This window comes from Eucyclogobius newberryi, unplaced genomic scaffold (assembly GCF_026437365.1).
Source record: "Eucyclogobius newberryi isolate DKJ021-1_F unplaced genomic scaffold, fEucNew1.0.hap1 SCAF_4, whole genome shotgun sequence".
Classification (NCBI taxonomy): Eukaryota; Metazoa; Chordata; class Actinopteri; order Gobiiformes; family Gobiidae; genus Eucyclogobius; species Eucyclogobius newberryi.
The window spans coordinates 230,001-245,000 of record NW_027316056.1 but is presented as its reverse complement, the minus strand read 5'-3'; the positions used below and the strand labels follow the sequence as shown (position 1 = coordinate 245,000).

The 15,000-nt window shown below is 45.4% G+C and overlaps 2 protein-coding genes and 10 non-coding genes across 12 annotated transcripts; 2 read left to right on the top strand and 10 right to left on the bottom strand.

Moving 5' to 3' along the window:
* Positions 1-2,428: 2,428 nt before the first annotated feature.
* LOC140378562 (U6 spliceosomal RNA) lies at positions 2,429-2,534 on the bottom strand. Its single transcript, XR_011930400.1, has one exon. It is a non-coding gene; the product is annotated as a U6 spliceosomal RNA (small nuclear RNA).
* A 717-nt stretch (positions 2,535-3,251) lies between these two features.
* On the top strand, positions 3,252-3,322 carry trnag-gcc (transfer RNA glycine (anticodon GCC)). Its single transcript has one exon. It is a non-coding gene; the product is annotated as a tRNA-Gly (tRNA).
* An 85-nt stretch (positions 3,323-3,407) lies between these two features.
* Positions 3,408-3,490, bottom strand: trnal-cag (transfer RNA leucine (anticodon CAG)). The gene is given in 2 exon segments: positions 3,408-3,442; positions 3,453-3,490. It is a non-coding gene; the product is annotated as a tRNA-Leu (tRNA).
* Positions 3,491-3,578: 88 nt separating this feature from the next.
* Positions 3,579-3,684, bottom strand: LOC140378682 (U6 spliceosomal RNA). The gene has a single exon (XR_011930514.1). It is a non-coding gene; the product is annotated as a U6 spliceosomal RNA (small nuclear RNA).
* A 919-nt stretch (positions 3,685-4,603) lies between these two features.
* trnal-cag (transfer RNA leucine (anticodon CAG)) lies at positions 4,604-4,686 on the bottom strand. The gene has a single exon. It is a non-coding gene; the product is annotated as a tRNA-Leu (tRNA).
* An 88-nt stretch (positions 4,687-4,774) lies between these two features.
* Positions 4,775-4,880, bottom strand: LOC140378371 (U6 spliceosomal RNA). Its single transcript, XR_011930220.1, has one exon. It is a non-coding gene; the product is annotated as a U6 spliceosomal RNA (small nuclear RNA).
* Positions 4,881-8,913: 4,033 nt separating this feature from the next.
* Positions 8,914-10,961, bottom strand: LOC140377284 (uncharacterized). Its single transcript, XM_072462633.1, has 5 exons — positions 10,895-10,961; positions 10,737-10,814; positions 10,588-10,653; positions 9,265-10,381; positions 8,914-9,125 (listed from the first exon to the last, which is right to left on the bottom strand). The coding sequence occupies exons 1-5, from the start codon at positions 10,959-10,961 to the stop codon at positions 8,921-8,923; spliced, it is 1,533 nt and encodes a 510-aa protein (XP_072318734.1). The 3' UTR covers positions 8,914-8,920.
* A 67-nt stretch (positions 10,962-11,028) lies between these two features.
* Positions 11,029-11,994, bottom strand: LOC140377647 (uncharacterized). Its single transcript, XM_072463124.1, has 2 exons — positions 11,511-11,994; positions 11,029-11,399 (listed from the first exon to the last, which is right to left on the bottom strand). Exons 1-2 carry the CDS (start codon positions 11,952-11,954, stop codon positions 11,199-11,201), a joined length of 645 nt encoding a protein of 214 aa, XP_072319225.1. The 5' UTR covers positions 11,955-11,994; the 3' UTR covers positions 11,029-11,198.
* Positions 11,995-13,220: 1,226 nt separating this feature from the next.
* LOC140378553 (U6 spliceosomal RNA) lies at positions 13,221-13,326 on the bottom strand. The gene has a single exon (XR_011930391.1). It is a non-coding gene; the product is annotated as a U6 spliceosomal RNA (small nuclear RNA).
* Positions 13,327-14,044: 718 nt separating this feature from the next.
* Positions 14,045-14,115, top strand: trnag-gcc (transfer RNA glycine (anticodon GCC)). Its single transcript has one exon. It is a non-coding gene; the product is annotated as a tRNA-Gly (tRNA).
* An 85-nt stretch (positions 14,116-14,200) lies between these two features.
* Positions 14,201-14,283, bottom strand: trnal-cag (transfer RNA leucine (anticodon CAG)). The gene is given in 2 exon segments: positions 14,201-14,235; positions 14,246-14,283. It is a non-coding gene; the product is annotated as a tRNA-Leu (tRNA).
* An 88-nt stretch (positions 14,284-14,371) lies between these two features.
* Positions 14,372-14,477, bottom strand: LOC140378681 (U6 spliceosomal RNA). The gene has a single exon (XR_011930513.1). It is a non-coding gene; the product is annotated as a U6 spliceosomal RNA (small nuclear RNA).
* Positions 14,478-15,000: the final 523 nt, after the last annotated feature.

The following is a 15,000-nucleotide window of genomic DNA, read 5'->3' as shown; positions in this document are numbered from 1 at the left end:
CAGACACACATGGAGCATGAAGCATTCATCTGTTCACTCTGTGATGGTTTGACTGAGACAGACACACATGGAGCATGAAGCGTTCATCTGTTCACTCTGTGATCGTTTGACTGAGACAGACACAGACACACATGGAGCTCACTCACTTTGGGTTCTCTCTTCTCCAGGAGCATCAGATGCAGAATGTGTGGGACGAGCTGCATCTGAAACAACTAAAACACCACAATATAGGTTTATGTTTGTTTAGATTATTCTATTAAAATGTCAGACCTGGAGCTGAAGTACTTCCAGACTCGGCCAGAACAAACCTCAGCTCCTGTGGAAGTGGCACTGGAGGCTTAAGGGGCAGCACATCTGCAGCAGCTGAAGAGAGGAAAGAAATGTATGATACGTTTGATCAACTTTGATCTTACAGTGAATAAGCAACAAGTAAAAGCTCTTACATCCTGTGGTTCCTCCAGAACAGCTGCTGTAAGAGAAGAAGAAGAATAATGAGTCATATTTAGCCGTTAGTAAAAACGCACACTTACATTTGACCTGTTGTTTATATCATAAGTAAGTTTATATGGCTGTTTTATTTAGCAATGTTAGTGTGAATGAGCAGAAGAAGCTCTCACTCATTCATATTGAACACCAGATAATATGACTTACTCTCATCACAGATGCATGAATTCAGAGCAGGACCTGAACAGGGTCAGGAACAACTGAACTCATGCACAGGACAGAACGTGTCCCAAAGTGTCTTTCATGGCAGGACATCTGTGTGTGAACTTCTGTAAACCTGAGGATGATGGAGCTCAGCAGCGACTGGTGCAGACACGGCTGGAATAAAAGACAAACCTTTTTAACACATGGTACATCCAAAATGGAGCTAAAGCGTTACAGACACATTACACACATCCACGTGTTTGGACGGAGATGCTGAACATTGTCCTCTCCAGCGCGTCCTCTTCAGCCACTGCTAAAGGAAAAGACATGAAATGAAACAGAAGTGACTGCTCCTCTACACGGTGTGACTCTGTGTGACTCCACACAAACCAAGAACACATGATTTATGTAGTTATACTCACCCAAGGGCTCACGAGGAGAGCTGGTGGGGACACGAGTGGGTGGGACAGAGGACGGGACAGAGGAGGGCAGGAGAGAGGAGGACAGGACAGAGGAGGACAGGACAGAGGAAGACAGGACAGAGGAGGACAGGACAGAGGAGGACGGGACAGAGGAGGACGGGACAGAGGAGGACGGGACAGAGGAGGACAGGATAGTGGAGGACAGGACAGAGGAGGACAGGACAGAGGAGGACGGGACAGAGGAGGACGGGACAGAGGAGGACAGGGTAGAGGAGGACAGGACAGAGGAGGACAGGATAGTGGAGGACAGGGCAGAGGAGGACAGGGCAGAGGAGGACAGGACAGAGGAGTACGGGGCAGAGGAGGACAGGGGAGAGGAGGACAGGACAGAGGAAAGGACAGGACAGGAGAGAGGAACAACATAATCAACATAATTGTTGAGTCATTCATATGCATTTTGGCTCTTGTTTACAGTCTGTTGCTAGGTAACAGTTGTGGAATGTCCTCCACATTAACATTAAGTGAAGGCATTTCCCCCATTGTGGGACAAACAAAGTCTCTCTTACTTGTGATGAATTGTTGATGCTACAACTACTTTTATGCACAATAAGAGACAACACAACACACAGATGACGTAATATTACACCTTATATTAAACTGCACAACTGCAAACCTTTAAATGTAATAAAGTTTAACTTCACAGGGCTGAATATCACACAAAACTGACAGAAAAGTCGCGTTAGTTGTTCAACAGAGACATGGAAGTAGCAGTGACTTTACGTGACTAAAAACACAGTTTCAAAAGTGCAAAACACAAGACGAACTTTACCTGAAAACGTCCTCAAATGCCCGTTATAAATGCCACAAAATACGAGTGTTCTGGGGCAGTAAAATGTCCATAAGAAGGTGAAAACAGGAGCAGATCTAGTGCTAAACTTGTCCCGGTCACATTGAATGAATGACGTCACTCTGCATTCAAACATGGCGCGCTCCCGCCACAGCGCCGCCGCTGGCCAAAAGTATATTACATCCGTAGTGGTATAGCACTACCATAGGAAATGAATGGGATTCTGTTTAGGGCTGTTTAGCTAAAGAATCCACGGCGGCCGCGCGGGAGGCCTGGGTTCGATTCCCGGCTAATGCAGCAGAGCTTTTGAGAAGACTTTGGCGTGCCTATGTGCAATGTTTCATTCATTATCTAAATGCACAAGATTATGCCTAAACTTTACTGTCAGAAGTGGGATTCGAACCCACGCCTCCAGGGGAGACTGCGACCTGAACGCAGCTTTGCCCTTTCCGACGCAGACAAGAGCCCCGACCATGAAAATCTTGATTTTGCTGACAATGCAGCGGCATGATAAAATGAGGAACGCTTCACGAATTTGCGTGTCATCCTTGCGCAGGGGCCATGCTAATCTTCTCTGTATCATTCCAATTTTAGTATATGTGTTAGCGAACTAACACAATAGTGCCGGGTTGCAACCACGCCTTTATAGCGCTCTTAAAATCCTGCTCCTGCAGTCATGGTGTTATAGCCGCAAGAAAGTGCAACACGCGTGGGTTGGAATCCCATCCTCGTCGTAGCACTAGGTTTTGCTTCCCACTTTGCACATATGCATAGCCTGGTGTGGGTACCTATCTCACTTCCCTCAATCTTGTGAGCCCAACCCTGCAGTCACAGCGTCATCCAGTTGCAAAACTTTACTCCGAGCGCTTCATCTGGTTGGAGACAAAAATATTTTGTGCAACGTTACCCAATCTGTCTTTCCTTAATTTGGTTTAATGTACAAGATTATATGCCGTATATTGCAAATTATACGTTATAGACGAGCTCTCTGCATCAACAAAAAATAATCCGGGGCTGTATATCCATTCCATTTCAGTTCATTTCATTTCATTTCATCTCTTATCTTTTCTTATCTTTTCTTTTCAGCTCCTGTTATAGCCATGTCCGAGGGCAAAATGCGTCCGTAAATGTGGTTGAAGGAAAAAAAATAAAAAATAGATGGCCATACAAATGCGCCTTGTGCGCATTGGTGGTTCAGTGGTGTCATGCAGGAGGCCCACATGTGCATTGCCTGGTGTGGGTACCTTATCTCACTTTCCTCATCTCTTTTCTTTTCATCTCATCTCATCTCATCCAAAAAAAAAAAAAAATGGCCGAACAAATGCTCTATGTGTGCATTGGTGGTTCAGTGGTAGAATTCCTGCTTGCCATGCAGGAGGCCTGGGTTCGATTCCCGGCTAATGCAGCAGAGCTTTTGAGAAGACTTTGGCGTGCCTATGTGCAATGTTTCATTCATTATCTAAATGCACAAGATTATGCCTAAAGTTTACTGTCAGAAATGGGATTCGAACCCACGCCTCAAGGGGAGACTGCGACCTGAACCTAGCACCTTAGACCGCTCGGCCATCCTGACGGTGTGAGTGCTTAGCTTTGCCCTTTCCGACGCAGACAAGAGCCCCGACCATGAAAACCTTGATTTTGCTGACAATGCAGCGGCATGATCATTTAAGGAACGCTTCACGAATTTGCGTGTCATCCTTGCGCAGGGGCCATGCTAATCTTCTCTGTATCGTTCCAATTTTAGTATATGTGTTAGCGAACTAACACAGTAGTGCCTGGTTGCAACCACGCCTTTATAGCGCTCTTAAAATCCTGCTCCTGCAGTCATGGTGTTATAGCCGCAAGAAAGTGCAACACGCGTGGGTTGGAATCCCATCCTCGTCGTAGCACTAGGTTTTGCTTCCCACTTTGCACATATGCATAGCCTGGTGTGGGTACCTATCTCACTTCCCTCAATCTTGTGAGCCCAACCCTGCAGTCACAGCGTCATCCAGTTGCCAAACTTTACTCCGAGCGCTTCATCTGGTTGGAGACAAAAATATTTTGTGCAATGTTACCCAATCTGTCTTTCCTTAATTTGGTTTAATGTACAAGATTATATGCCGTATATTGCAAATTATACGTTATAGACGAGCTCTCTGCATCAAGAAAAAATAATCCGGGGCTGTATATCCATTCCATTTCAGTTCATTTCATTTCATTTCAGTTCATTTCAGTTCATTTCATTTCATTTCATTTCATTTCATCTCTTATCTTTTCTTATCTTTTCTTTTCAGCTCCTGTTATAGCCATGTCCGAGGGCAAAATGCGTCCGTAAATGTGGTTGAAGGAAAAAAAATAAAAAATAGATGGCCATACAAATGCGCCTTGTGCGCATTGGTGGTTCAGTGGTATCATGCAGGAGGCCCACATGTGCATTGCCTGGTGTGGGTACCTTATCTCACTTTCCTCAATCTCTTTTCTTTTCATCTCATCTCATCTCATCTCATCCAAAAAAAAAAAAAAATGGCCGAACAAATGCTCTATGTGTGCATTGGTGGTTCAGTGGTAGAATTCCTGCTTGCCATGCAGGAGGCCTGGGTTTGATTCCCGGCTAATGCAGCAGAGCTTTTGAGAAGACTTTGGCGTGCCTATGTGCAATGTTTCATTCATTATCTAAATGCACAAGATTATGCCTAAAGTTTACTGTCAGAAGTGGGATTCGAACCCACGCCTACAGGGGAGACTGCGACCTGAACGCAGCGCCTTAGACCGCTCGGCCATCCTGACGGTGTGAGTGCTTGGCTTTGCCCTTTCCGACGCAGACAAGAGCCCCGACCATGGAAACCTTGATTTTGCTGACAATGCAGCGGCATGATAAAATGAGGAACGCTTCACGAATTTGCGTGTCATCCTTGCGCAGGGGCCATGCTAATCTTCTCTGTATCGTTCCAATTTTAGTATATGTGTTAGCGAACTAACACAATAGTGCCTGGTTGCAACCACGCCTTTATAGCGCTCTTAAAATCCTGCTCCTGCAGTCATGGTGTTATAGCCGCAAGAAAGTGCAACACGCGTGGGTTGGAATCCCATCCTCGTCGTAGCACTAGGTTTTGCTTCCCACTTTGCACATATGCATAGCCTGGTGTGGGTACCTATCTCACTTCCCTCAATCTTGTGAGCCCAACCCTGCAGTCACAGCGTCATCCAGTTGCCAAACTTTACTCCGAGCGCTTCATCTGGTTGGAGACAAAAATATTTTGTGCAACGTTACCCAATCTGTCTTTCCTTAATTTGGTTTAATGTACAAGATTATATGCCGTATATTGCAAATTATACGTTATAGACGAGCTCTCTGCATCAAGAAAAAATAATCCGGGGCTGTATATCCATTCCATTTCAGTTAATTTCATTTCATTTCATTTCATTTCATCTCTTATCTTTTCTTATCTTTTCTTTTCAGCTCCTGTTATAGCCATGTCCGAGGGCAAAATGCGTCCGTAAATGTGGTTGAAGGAAAAAAAATAAAAAATAGATGGCCATACAAATGCGCCTTGTGCGCATTGGTGGTTCAGTGGTATCATGCAGGAGGCCCACATGTGCATTGCCTGGTGTGGGTACCTTATCTCACTTTCCTCAATCTCTTTTCTTTTCATCTCATCTCATCTCATCCAAAAAAAAAAAAAAAATGGCCGAACAAATGCTCTATGTGTGCATTGGTGGTTCAGTGGTAGAATTCCTGCTTGCCATGCAGGGGCCAGCCGTGGATAGTGGGCATAGAGCGCCAGCCAATCAGAATGAGCCTGTGTGCCATGTGCTACTGTGATGAAGGCCAACCAATCAGAATGCAGAGATTCGTGTTCATTGACAAATTCATCTCAAGAGACCAGAGTTCAATTCCTGCAGTCCCCAGAAGAAGAGGAACGTTTCAAAGGATCAAAACTTTAAATGTATAAAGTTTATGAGTTCAAACTTTAAATGTATAAAGTTTATGAGTTCAAACATTAAATGTATAAAGTTTATGAGTTCAAACATTAAATGTATAAAGTTTATGAGTTCAAACTTTAAATGTATAAAGTTTATGAGTTCAAACATTAAATGTATAAAGTTTATGAGTTCAAACATTAAATGTATAAAGTTTATGAGTTCAAACATTAAATGTATAAAGTTTATGAGTTGGTGTGGCAGTTTGCACTTGTTAAAAGGTCAGATCATGAGAAGGACTCACATGCAGCTGCTGGGACTGATTTACAATAATAATAAAATCACAAATTGATCACAAAAAGTGATTTCTGCTTCACCTTAAGAGATTTACCCACGTCACACCTTCTGCATAAATAAATAAACTTGGAGTGGGTCAGAAACCTCCAGGTGTTTAGTTTACTATCACATCTCTAACTCTGCAGCACTGAACTGTACTACTGTGTTCAGTTTATGTTCTGCAGAGAAATAAAACCAGTTACTTATATTTATGTTATGATATCGCAATCATTTATAGAATATTGTTGTATTATTATATTGGAAATAAAGTACAAAACATGTATACTTTTAAGAATAACTATTTACAAGAAAAATGCCAGATATAGTTACAGTACATTCAATATACATTCTATTTACATTTAATATACGTTAAAATATGCATTCTATTTACATTCAATATACATTCTATTTACATTCAAGTATACATTCTATTTACATTCAAATATGCATTCTATTTACATTCAATATACATTCTATTTACATTCAAGTATACATTCTATTTACATTCAAATATACATTCTATTTACATCAATATACAGGGCTTTAATCATTTCCTTCCCCATCTCTCCTTCTCCTTCTCGTAAAAGGGAGATTCCTGGAACTCCTTCCAGCTCATCTCCTTCTCCATCCCCTGATCTCTGAAGAAGGAGAAAACTTTAGCAGGGCAGTAAATGTACTTCCCTGACAGTCCGGGGAAGCTTGTGTGGATGTGAGGACTGTGTGGGCCCTGCTTCAGCTCCAGTTTGCAGAACCTGCACTTTCTGCCTGGGACAGGTGACTCCTCTCTCTTCCTCTTCAGCTGGTTCCTTTCCTCCACTCTCTGTCTTGTGGCCTCCAGCTCCCTCTGGAAGAACTCTGTGTCCACAAAGTCCTTAAAGAGCATCCTGGGCTCAGTCAGACCCTCAGCTTTATAGCTGGTGAAAACTTTGGTGGAGCAGTAAAAATATCTGACTGGCCCTTGCTGGTAAAAGTCATGAACGGCGCTGCCATCTCCCTCATACTTCGATTTTGGCTGGCCACAAGACAGGCATTTTTTTGTGTGGGGTTTTTTCAGGGCTGCTGGTGTCTGCTGCTGCTGGTGTCTGCTGCTGCTGGTGTCTGCTGCTGCTGGTGTCTGCTGCTGCTGCTGCTGCTGCTGCTGCTGCTGCTGCTGCTGCTGCTGCTGCTGCTGCTGCTGCTGCTGCTGCTGCTGCTGCTGCTGCTGCTGCTGCTGCTGCTTCTCCACAACACTCTGCACAATTTTCTCAAGGGCGTCCTGAGAAATAGACGAGGTGGCTGCAGGAGGAGGATTAACTGCTGCAGGTGTCATGGTGACGACAGGCACAGTTGTGGTGGTACTGCCTGCTGTGAGAGACTGCCAAAGTGTCTGGGTTTGCTCCAGCTTTTCCAGGCTGATGTTGAGCGATGATGATGTGTTTAATAATTTGCAGAGATGTTTTATGTATTGTGAGATATGTAGTTTTGTGGTCGGGTGTAGCATGCTGTTAGGATCTGTGCAGGAGCTGTGGACAAGAGTGGCATACTCCTGATCCACAAGCTTGAGCATGTCCTTCTGTCCTCTGTGCTTATTAAGCAGATCATCAATTGCAGTCTTCATGGGAGCGGGCCAGCGCCTGTGGTCCAACACAAAGACCCTCCCTCCTGTCTTCACAGGTCCAGTCCGGGCACTAGATGGAGACGACCTGATGGGCAAATGTGTGGGTTCTGGGATTAATCAAATAAAGAACAATAGATCAGTGTCTGTAAACAAACAGAAAAATCACATGGGGAAAGGTTTGAATCTTTTACCTGACTTTATCTGGGGCTCCATCCTTGAAAAAATGTCTGTAGCAGTGTCAGAATCGCCAGCAGCAGCAGAGATGGTGGGGGTGACAGTGGGGGTGACAGTGGGCGTAGCATGGTGAGGAGGGAAAGTGAAGGGCCTGGTTGGAGCAACAGAAGATGGTGGGGCTGACTCTGGTGCTGCAGCAGATTGAGTGCTAGTGTCCTCAGTGTCCTTCCTGCTCTTTTGTTTATCCCAGTCTAAAGGGACAGGACGACACTCTGGTTCGGCATATTCAAGCCCAAACCTCTCCCCCGTGTCTTCTGCTGAAAGACGCAAAGCAGGATACTTTTCCTCTCCCAGAACACGCTTGGACACAGTGTTCAGGGCCTGTATCAGTGCAGGGTCAAAAACAGACGGAAGACACACACCGGGCTGTTTCAGGTCCACCAGGCGCTTGAAGTTCCAGCGACACACTCCTGTAAGGCCCTGGGCCTGGAACAACTCTGGGGACACTTGTGTACCTGTCACCCACTGGGCCTGGTGAAAGTGGTAGCCCTCCTGCTGAGACGTGCCTCTGATGGGGATCCAGACAGGGACTTTGGCACCTTCACCCGGAACATGGTTGAGCTGCAGAGTCCCTCCATGGCGGTACAGTATGCCCCCCTCTACCTCAGGATCACTGAGGCAGCCACGCAGGATGTGGACTCGCTGGATCCTCCAACACTGCAGCATGGAGGGCTTGAACAGAGGGACCCCATTGGGATCTGTGGTCAGGTGGAAGTGCTGGAAAACCCCCTCCACTCTCTGGACGAGCTCGCTGGGTTGAGGAATCTTAATCCTGCAGTGCTGGCGAATGTGCTGCTTGGTGGGAGTAGCAGGCTGTATGCCACAGAAGACGTACACGTCCTTCAGCCTCTGCAGGTCTTCCTGGTCCACCACAGAGAATGCAGCAGAGAGAAACTGTGCAAAGGAGCTATAGAGCGGGTGGTGTTCTGAAGCTCACTCACGGAGGAACCGTCTCATACAGTGAAACAAGTCCAGCTTTATGATGATGCCGTTGTTGTACTGTGATCTTGATGCACATGTATTTAACTGGTTCCCAGTGGTGACCTCAGCAACAGTGGCATCTGTTGTTCTCCATGCCTCCCAGCTCAGATGTTCTCCTGCCACAGACCCGGCCACTCTGAAAGCTGCACAGCAATCCCTAAGGGCAAAGTGAAAAATGACTATTATAAAATGGCAACAAGTATGGAATTAATAGATAATATAAAATATTTTTATGGGAGTTAGGTCATTATGCATTATTGTGTTTCTACAATAAATGATGATGTTCACTTAGTTACCTGTCAACCCAATGAAAGCAGGCCTTCTCAATGCCAGCACTGCTGTAGCGGGTTGAGAGCCCCGAATACATCGGCCGCAGACTTTTATCCGCCTCAGACTGCACCATGACCCACGACAGGATCATCCAGTTCTCGTTCATCACGGCGTACGATGACATGGCCCCAGATGAGAATGTGACTTTCCTGGCCACTTTGCGGGTGTGGTCTGAGCGCAGAGCCTGTCCAAATGTCCCCTGCATCAACCTCTGTATGGTGTCCTTCTGGTGCTGGAACTCATGCAGCAGACAGTCGATGAGGTAGTGGGAGGATACAGAGACACCATTCCAGCCATCAGGGTCACTGTAACCCCCAAAAGGTTCTGGTTTGGTCTCAGGCTTGCGCAAAAACTGCGTGATGGTCTTCTGGCCATAGGCTCCTGCCTCACCATCCATCACATTCTGGCAGCAGAGGAGATAGGCCAGGTTGGCCCGCTCATATTTAAGATGCAGCAACTCTGTAATCTGATTGGCCATATCTGTGGGGGATTTTCCAGTCCGCCTCAGCTCATCCAGAACTGATTTGCAGACGGCCTTTTTGTAGGTCAGTAGTGCTGGCAACATGTTGGTAAATCTCTTGGGGAGTTTGTCCAGCCAGAGAGGGTTGTCAGCGTACCACCGCCTACGGCACCTCTTGCAGCACAGCCTGGACGACAGTAAGTAGTACTGCCCGGTGAGGCCCACAATCAACCGCGGTCTGCCCACACCAGCGGAGACCACATATGGCTGAGCACAGTCTCCAGAGCATGGCAGGGAATAGTTGTTCTTTACCCGCCCCATCAAGTAGTCACTCTCAGGCTTCCAGATGAAAAAAGGATGCAGCTGAAAATACTTGGGGGAGGGCAGAATGTGGACACTGTCAATGAGCTCGGGCTGAGGTGGTAGGCGCCACAGAGAAAATGTCTTCATTGGGTTGCTAACAGGACGGGAACCTGGCCACAGACCCATGGACTCCAGCTCCAGCTTCATCCACGTCTTCTGCTGGTGGGAGCAGCCCCATCGGCTGAGCTCCTGCTCAAGGAAGGGTAGCAACGGGGGAGGAGGCCTGTTGATGGCAGCTGCGGGCTGAACTGGTGGAGGGCCTAGTGAACAAAACAGGATGTTTTAGTTATAGGCATTAACACAACCTTTTTGTGTGCACATAAAATGCAATCAATGACACAACTTTAAACCCACTGCACTGGCTGATTGTCACAGGAAAACAACAGAATGTACAGATTCTTGCATCATGTTTAGGAGCTACTTATTGTAATTTGACAAACACAGAACACACTTGGATCTTACTCACTTTGAGATCTCTGTTCATCTGGAGCATCAGGTGGAGAATGTGTGGGTGGAGCTGCATCTGAAACATCTAAACACAAAAATATGAGTTTAGATTATTCCATTAAAATCTCTATCAAATGTGTCACAATATCAGACCTGCAGCGGAAGTACGTCCAGACTCGGGCAGGAGAAACATCAGCTCCTCTGGAAGTGGCACTGGAGGCGTGATGGGCAGCACATCTGCAGCAGCTGAAGAGAGGAAAGAAATGTGTGATACATTTGACCAATTTTGATCTTACAGTGAATAAGCAACACGAAAAAGCTCTCACCTTCTTCTGATTCCTCCAGAACAGTCTGTTTGGACTGTGCAGCTGCATGTGAGAGAAGAAGAATCATAATGAGTCATATTTAGCTACATTTTGTAATTGCATGTTAGTAAGAACGCACACTTACATTTGACTTGTGTTTCTACTGCCCATAATTTCATATAGTTGTTTTATTTAGCAATATTAGTTTAAACGAGCAGAGGAGGCACTCACGTCAAATATACAATTAATCACTCAGTCATTCATATTGAACACCATGCATAGTAAAAATATCACTTACCCTCATCGCAGATGTATCAATTCATAGTCACAAGGACTTTTGGGAGAACACACATGAAAGAACAAAAGCAGAACAGGACCGGAACAGGGTCAAGAACAACTTGAGAATGAAGGCTGCGTAGCCATCATGCCTGCTCTCCCAGACCTCTCTCCAGGTGCTCTTGGCACGGGCACCAAAACCAACCAGCTCCTCCTCCTCTGCTGCAGGACGAGGCACAGGTGGTCGTTTCTGTAATAATAACAATACATTTTATTTGTAGGCTTACAGAACAGATTTAAACAGTTAAAACTGCATTATTACAAAGTAGAGGCTAATGTACAGATGGGTGAAGGGTTTTACCTGTGCCTCGTATTGGAGGAGAGAGCTGATCTCCTGAAAGCTGAGGGCATAGCGCAGGAAGGACTGAAGACTGTCCTTGCTATGCCGCTCTGCCTGCAATACTCCTGCAGCCTCCTCTTTCTGGTGGCTCTGGATGAGGTACAATGTGTAGCCCACATCATTCTCCAGGAGCCACCGGAAGTGCTTCCCCTTATATTTTCCAAACTGGAGCCGGTATTCCCCCAGAACCTCAGCAGGGTCTGAGGCATCTCCTCCTCTCAGCCGCACCACAGTGAGAGCGTTCTGCCTCACATCCTCCTCCTTCACTGGGGCACTGCGGTCCCTCATGGACGGGTCGTCCTTAATCCTCCTGGCCTCCTCAGAAGGGTCCTGCCGCAGGAATCCCACTGGGCCCTTGCGGAAGACCACACTGACTCGGCCAGGAAAAAAAACAGTCTTCCTCATTTTCTCTGCAACGAAAGAAACCGAAAACTATGTTTAGAAACACAACAAATTACACACGCAAATTACAGTACTTTCATAATATATATCATAGTTTTTACTTAACTCACACACTTTTCTGACCGTTTAAACAAAGGTGTTTTACGGCATTATTGTTGTGTCATTCATATGGATTTTGGCTCTTGTTTACAGTCTGGTTGCTAGGTGTCCTCTACCTTACCTATGTCATATTTGTGCTCATGAAAATTAATTACATTTTGATTGCAAATGTGTATGCACTGTGTATAACAATTCCAGCAATAAAGGACAAACTAACTGCAGCTCAGGCAAAATAAATGCAAAACTCATAGCTTATAGTACACAAAAGGTACAGTAAAGACAATATAAAAACGTTGCATGGAAGCTTGAAACTAAGTTAAGACTCTTCCCCCATTGTGGGACAGACAAAGGATCTCTTATCTCATCACACCTACTAGGTCTGATGAATGGTGACCTTTTAAGCACGTATAAGAGACAACACAACACGCAGATCACGTAATATTGCACCTTATATAAAACTACACAACTGCAAACCTTTAAATGTAATAAAGTTTAACTTAACAGGGCTGAATATCACACAAAACTGACAGAAAAGTCGCGTTAGTTGTTCAACAGAGACATGGAAGTAGCAGTGACTTTACGTGACTAAAAACACAGTTTCAAAAGTGTTAAAACACAAGACGAACTTTACTTGAAAACGTCCACAAATGCCCGTTATAAATGCCACAAAATACGAGTGTTCTGGGGCAGTAAAATGTCCAAAAGAATGTGAAAACTTTGCAAAAAGGAGGAGCGCAGATACTCACCGTGTGTAGTTTGAGGCATTGAATGAATGACGTCACTCTGCATTCAAACATGGCGCGCTCCTGCCACAGCGCCGCCGCTGGCCAAAAGTATATTACATCCGTAGTGGTTTAGCACTACCATAGGAAATGAATGGGATTCTGTTTAGGGCTGTTTAGCTAAAGAATCCACGGCGGCCGCGCGAGGCCTGGGTTCGATTCCCGGCTAATGCAGCAGAGCTTTTGAGAAGACTTTGGCGTGCCTATGTGCAATGTTTCATTCATTATCTAAATGCACAAGATTATGCCTAAACTTTACTGTCAGAAGTGGGATTCGAACCCACGCCTCCAGGGGAGACTGCGACCTGAACGCAGCTTTGCCCTTTCCGACGCAGACAAGAGCCCCGACCATGAAAACCTTGATTTTGCTGACAATGCAGCGGCATGATAAAAAGAGGAACGCTTCACGAATTTGCGTGTCATCCTTGCGCAGGGGCCATGCTAATCTTCTCTGTATCGTTCCAATTTTAGTATATGTGTTAGCGAACTAACACAATAGTGCCTGGTTGCAACCACGCCTTTATAGCGCTCTTAAAATCCTGCTCCTGCAGTCATGGTGTTATAGCCGCAAGAAAGTGCAACACGCGTGGGTTGGAATCCCATCCTCGTCATAGCACTAGGTTTTGCTTCCCACTTTGCACATATGCATAGCCTGGTGTGGGTACCTATCTCACTTCCCTCAATCTTGTGAGCCCAACCCTGCAGTCACAGCGTCATCCAGTTGCCAAACTTTACTCCGAGCGCTTCATCTGGTTGGAGACAAAAATATTTTGTGCAACGTTACCCAATCTGTCTTTCCTTAATTTGGTTTAATGTACAAGATTATATGCCGTATATTGCAAATTATACGTTATAGACGAGCTCTCTGCATCAACAAAAAATAATCCGGGGCTGTATATCCATTCCATTTCAGTTCATTTCATTTCATTTCATCTCTTATCTTTTCTTATCTTTTCTTTTCAGCTCCTGTTATAGCCATGTCCGAGGGCAAAATGCGTCCGTAAATGTGGTTGAAGGAAAAAAAATAAAAAATAGATGGCCATACAAATGCGCCTTGTGCGCATTGGTGGTTCAGTGGTGTCATGCAGGAGGCCCACATGTGCATTGCCTGGTGTGGGTACCTTATCTCACTTTCCTCATCTCTTTTCTTTTCATCTCATCTCATCTCATCCAAAAAAAAAAAAAAAATGGCCGAACAAATGCTCTATGTGTGCATTGGTGGTTCAGTGGTAGAATTCCTGCTTGCCATGCAGGAGGCCTGGGTTCGATTCCCGGCTAATGCAGCAGAGCTTTTGAGAAGACTTTGGCGTGCCTATGTGCAATGTTTCATTCATTATCTAAATGCACAAGATTATGCCTAAAGTTTACTGTCAGAAATGGGATTCGAACCCACGCCTCCAGGGGAGACTGCGACCTGAACCTAGCGCCTTAGACCGCTCGGCCATCCTGACGGTGTGAGTGCTTAGCTTTGCCCTTTCCGACGCAGACAAGAGCCCCGACCATGAAAACCTTGATTTTGCTGACAATGCAGCGGCATGATCATTTAAGGAACGCTTCACGAATTTGCGTGTCATCCTTGCGCAGGGGCCATGCTAATCTTCTCTGTATCGTTCCAATTTTAGTATATGTGTTAGCGAACTAACACAGTAGTGCCTGGTTGCAACCACGCCTTTATAGCGCTCTTAAAATCCTGCTCCTGCAGTCATGGTGTTATAGCCGCAAGAAAGTGCAACACGCGTGGGTTGGAATCCCATCCTCGTCGTAGCACTAGGTTTTGCTTCCCACTTTGCACATATGCATAGCCTGGTGTGGGTACCTATCTCACTTCCCTCAATCTTGTGAGCACAACCCTGCAGTCACAGCGTCATCCAGTTGCCAAACTTTACTCCGAGCGCTTCATCTGGTTGGAGACAAAAATATTTTGTGCAATGTTACCCAATCTGTCTTTCCTTAATTTGGTTTAATGTACAAGATTATATGCCGTATATTGCAAATTATACGTTATAGACGAGCTCTCTGCATCAACAAAAAATAATCCGGGGCTGTATATCCATTCCATTTCAGTTCATTTCATTTCATTTCATCTCTTATCTTTTCTTATCTTTTCTTTTCAGCTCCTGTTATAGCCATGTCCGAGGACAAAATGCGTCCGTAAATGTGGTTGAAGG